Genomic DNA, 2,338 nt, shown 5'->3' on the forward strand with positions numbered 1-2,338 from the left:
CCTAGCAACATACTTGAAGTGCAAATAACTTTTGCCTAGGGAAACAGCCAGTATTGTCAAAAACAATGACACTGATTTTTGTCCCCAATGTTCTACATTTTCTCTTTTATGAAATGAGGAATAGGATAAATCAGACAGGTTCTTAGAACTTGTACCTTTGTAGGAGTTGGGGGGAACCCGGGTGGCACAAATAAGAGGTGTTGTTTCTGCTCTGGCATAGGAAGATGGGGTAAAGCCCTCAACTTCATGAGTGAACTCTGATTCACCCTTTGCATTTCACTTTTTAAAAAAGTATTATTATTGTTATTACTTGAGAGAGAGCGAGAGTAAGTATGAGCAAGGAAGGGCAGAGGGAGAGGGAGGGAGAGAATCCCAAGCAGGCTCTACGTCCACTGTGGAGCTGGATTTGGGGCTGGATCCTGCCACTGTGAGATCATGACCTGAGCTGAAATCAAAAGTTGGACACTCAACTGACTGAGCCAACCAGGCACCCCTTCATCTTTTTTTAATGCTCATATTAAACATTGAGGAGGGGCACCTGCCTGGCTCAATTGGAGGAGCATGTGACTCTTCATCTCTAGGTGATGAGATTGAGCCCCACATTGGGCTGTAGAGAGACTTAAACTTTTAAAAATGGTTATTTTAAAAATAATTTAAAATAATTACAATTAATAATAAACATTGTAGAGAGGACGGTAGCAAAGGGTCTGGGGCATGGGCATGGAGATGAGGAGGAGGTGAAATGGAGCATTTACGCATTAATGGGAGGCAGGAAGGTGGTAAGGTGGGAGAAAACAGATCAGAGATTGGACTGTAAGAGGAAAGAGAATGGTTGGAAATGAATTGGGAAAGCAAAGAGAAAACAGAGAGAACGCAGAGAGAGGAAAGAGATGCTTGCATGGGAGAGAACAGTCTTCTGTCTTTACCATGAAATATCCGGCATCCCTATCAGGGACCTTTCTGAAGATCTTGTCTCCTTATTACTCACCTCTAGTCAGACTAACTTCCTTGCCGCTCTTGAGCACTTGGCTTTCGGACCCTCCATTTGCTGTCCTTCCTCCGGTGTCTACCTTCAAGGCTCTGCTCAGGTGGTGGCTCTCTCCACACCCTACATCAATAGCACCTTCCTCCTCTCTCTTTGTATCTGACTTTTCTTCTTAAAGCCTCAATCACCACCCACCACGTTATTTGTGATTGTCTGATACCCTCCTTCTCCCTCCTCAGAAGGTAAATTCCATGCGTTGCAAGGGTCTACATTTTCTTCATTGATACGTCTCCATGACTACCTGACACATGGAGGGGGGGGCTCAACGTATGCTGAAGGACTCAGGGGGTGGGTGAAGGTGGGCGGAGAGGGTGTTCCGGAGTCGGTGTTTTTGGGTGTGCTTCCAGCTCAACCGAATACCATTTTTTCTTCTCCTTCCCTGGCTTTCCCTCCCTTAGGAGGCTAGGAACGAGAAACAGGAAGGAAAGAATTAAGGAAGCATCCAAATTAGTCCGGCGCAAATTCTAATTAAAAGTCCAAAAGCGAGGACTTAAAAGGTAGAGAACATAGCACACGCGCAAAAGTGAAATAGTGAAAAGTAAGACTTAAGAGAAGGCTAACAGGCGTCACTCTCTCCGAACTCTCCCTGATACCCCCACGTTGGGGCGAGACGCTGCTCGCACGCGCCTCTGTCGCCCCTGTTGCGTTTCGCAGTCACCACCACTTTGGCGGAGGCCAGGCCCGTCCTCCACCGCCTTCGCCCGTCAGCCTCCCCCGCCCGCCTCGGCCGAGGCCCCGGCACGCGTCCGCCGGAGCCGCGAAGACGACCGGGACTACAGCTCCCAGGGTGCCGAGCGCGCGAGCGCCTGCGCGGTGCAGCGGGAGGCGGCGGTCTGTTCTCCGCTGAGGAGGAGCGGGGCAGAGGAGGGAGGCAGTGGGTGAGAGTTCAGAGTTCAGCAGCAGCAGCCCGAGCCCATGATTCCCATATGCCCTGTAGTTTCTTTCACCTATGGTGAGTATAATGTATCCCGCCGAGGTCCCTGCCCGGCCCCTTCCCCGGCCCGGGGCCGCGGGGAGGCGCGGGGGTTGGGGCTGGCTCCAGGGAGGAGGCGGCGGCCGCCACCGGGGCGTGCGAGTGAGTGAGGGAGTGCGAGGCGGGAGGGGGAGGCGGCGCGGCCGCGGCCCTGGCCCCGGNCCACCGCGCCTCTCCTCCCGCCATGGGACCCGACTCTCCGTGCCCGCCGCAGTGCCCAGCCGGCTGGGGGAAGATGCCAAAATGGCGACCGGCAACTACTTTGGATTCACCCACAGCGGGGCGGCGGCGGCGGCGGCTGCGGCCCAGTATAGGTAACG

The 2,338-nt window shown here is 53.3% G+C and overlaps 1 protein-coding gene across 2 annotated transcripts in view; it reads left to right on the forward strand.

Annotated features, from left to right (window-relative positions):
• Positions 1 to 1,889: 1,889 nt before the first annotated feature.
• The window catches only part of ZFR (zinc finger RNA binding protein), an 85,476-nt gene continuing 85,027 nt past the window's right edge, over positions 1,890 to 2,338 (forward strand). For both annotated transcript variants that reach the window (XM_077755830.1, XM_077755833.1), the window contains exons 1-2: positions 1,890 to 1,997; positions 2,233 to 2,332. In XM_077755830.1, the coding sequence (XP_077611956.1) occupies positions 1,961 to 1,997; positions 2,233 to 2,332 (137 nt within the window). In that variant the 5' untranslated portion in view covers positions 1,890 to 1,960. The remainder of the gene's footprint in view (positions 1,998 to 2,232; positions 2,333 to 2,338) is intronic.

This window comes from Crocuta crocuta, unplaced genomic scaffold (assembly GCF_008692635.1).
Source record: "Crocuta crocuta isolate KB4526 unplaced genomic scaffold, BGI_CrCroc_1.0 scaffold222, whole genome shotgun sequence".
NCBI classification, from domain to species: domain Eukaryota; kingdom Metazoa; phylum Chordata; class Mammalia; order Carnivora; family Hyaenidae; genus Crocuta; species Crocuta crocuta.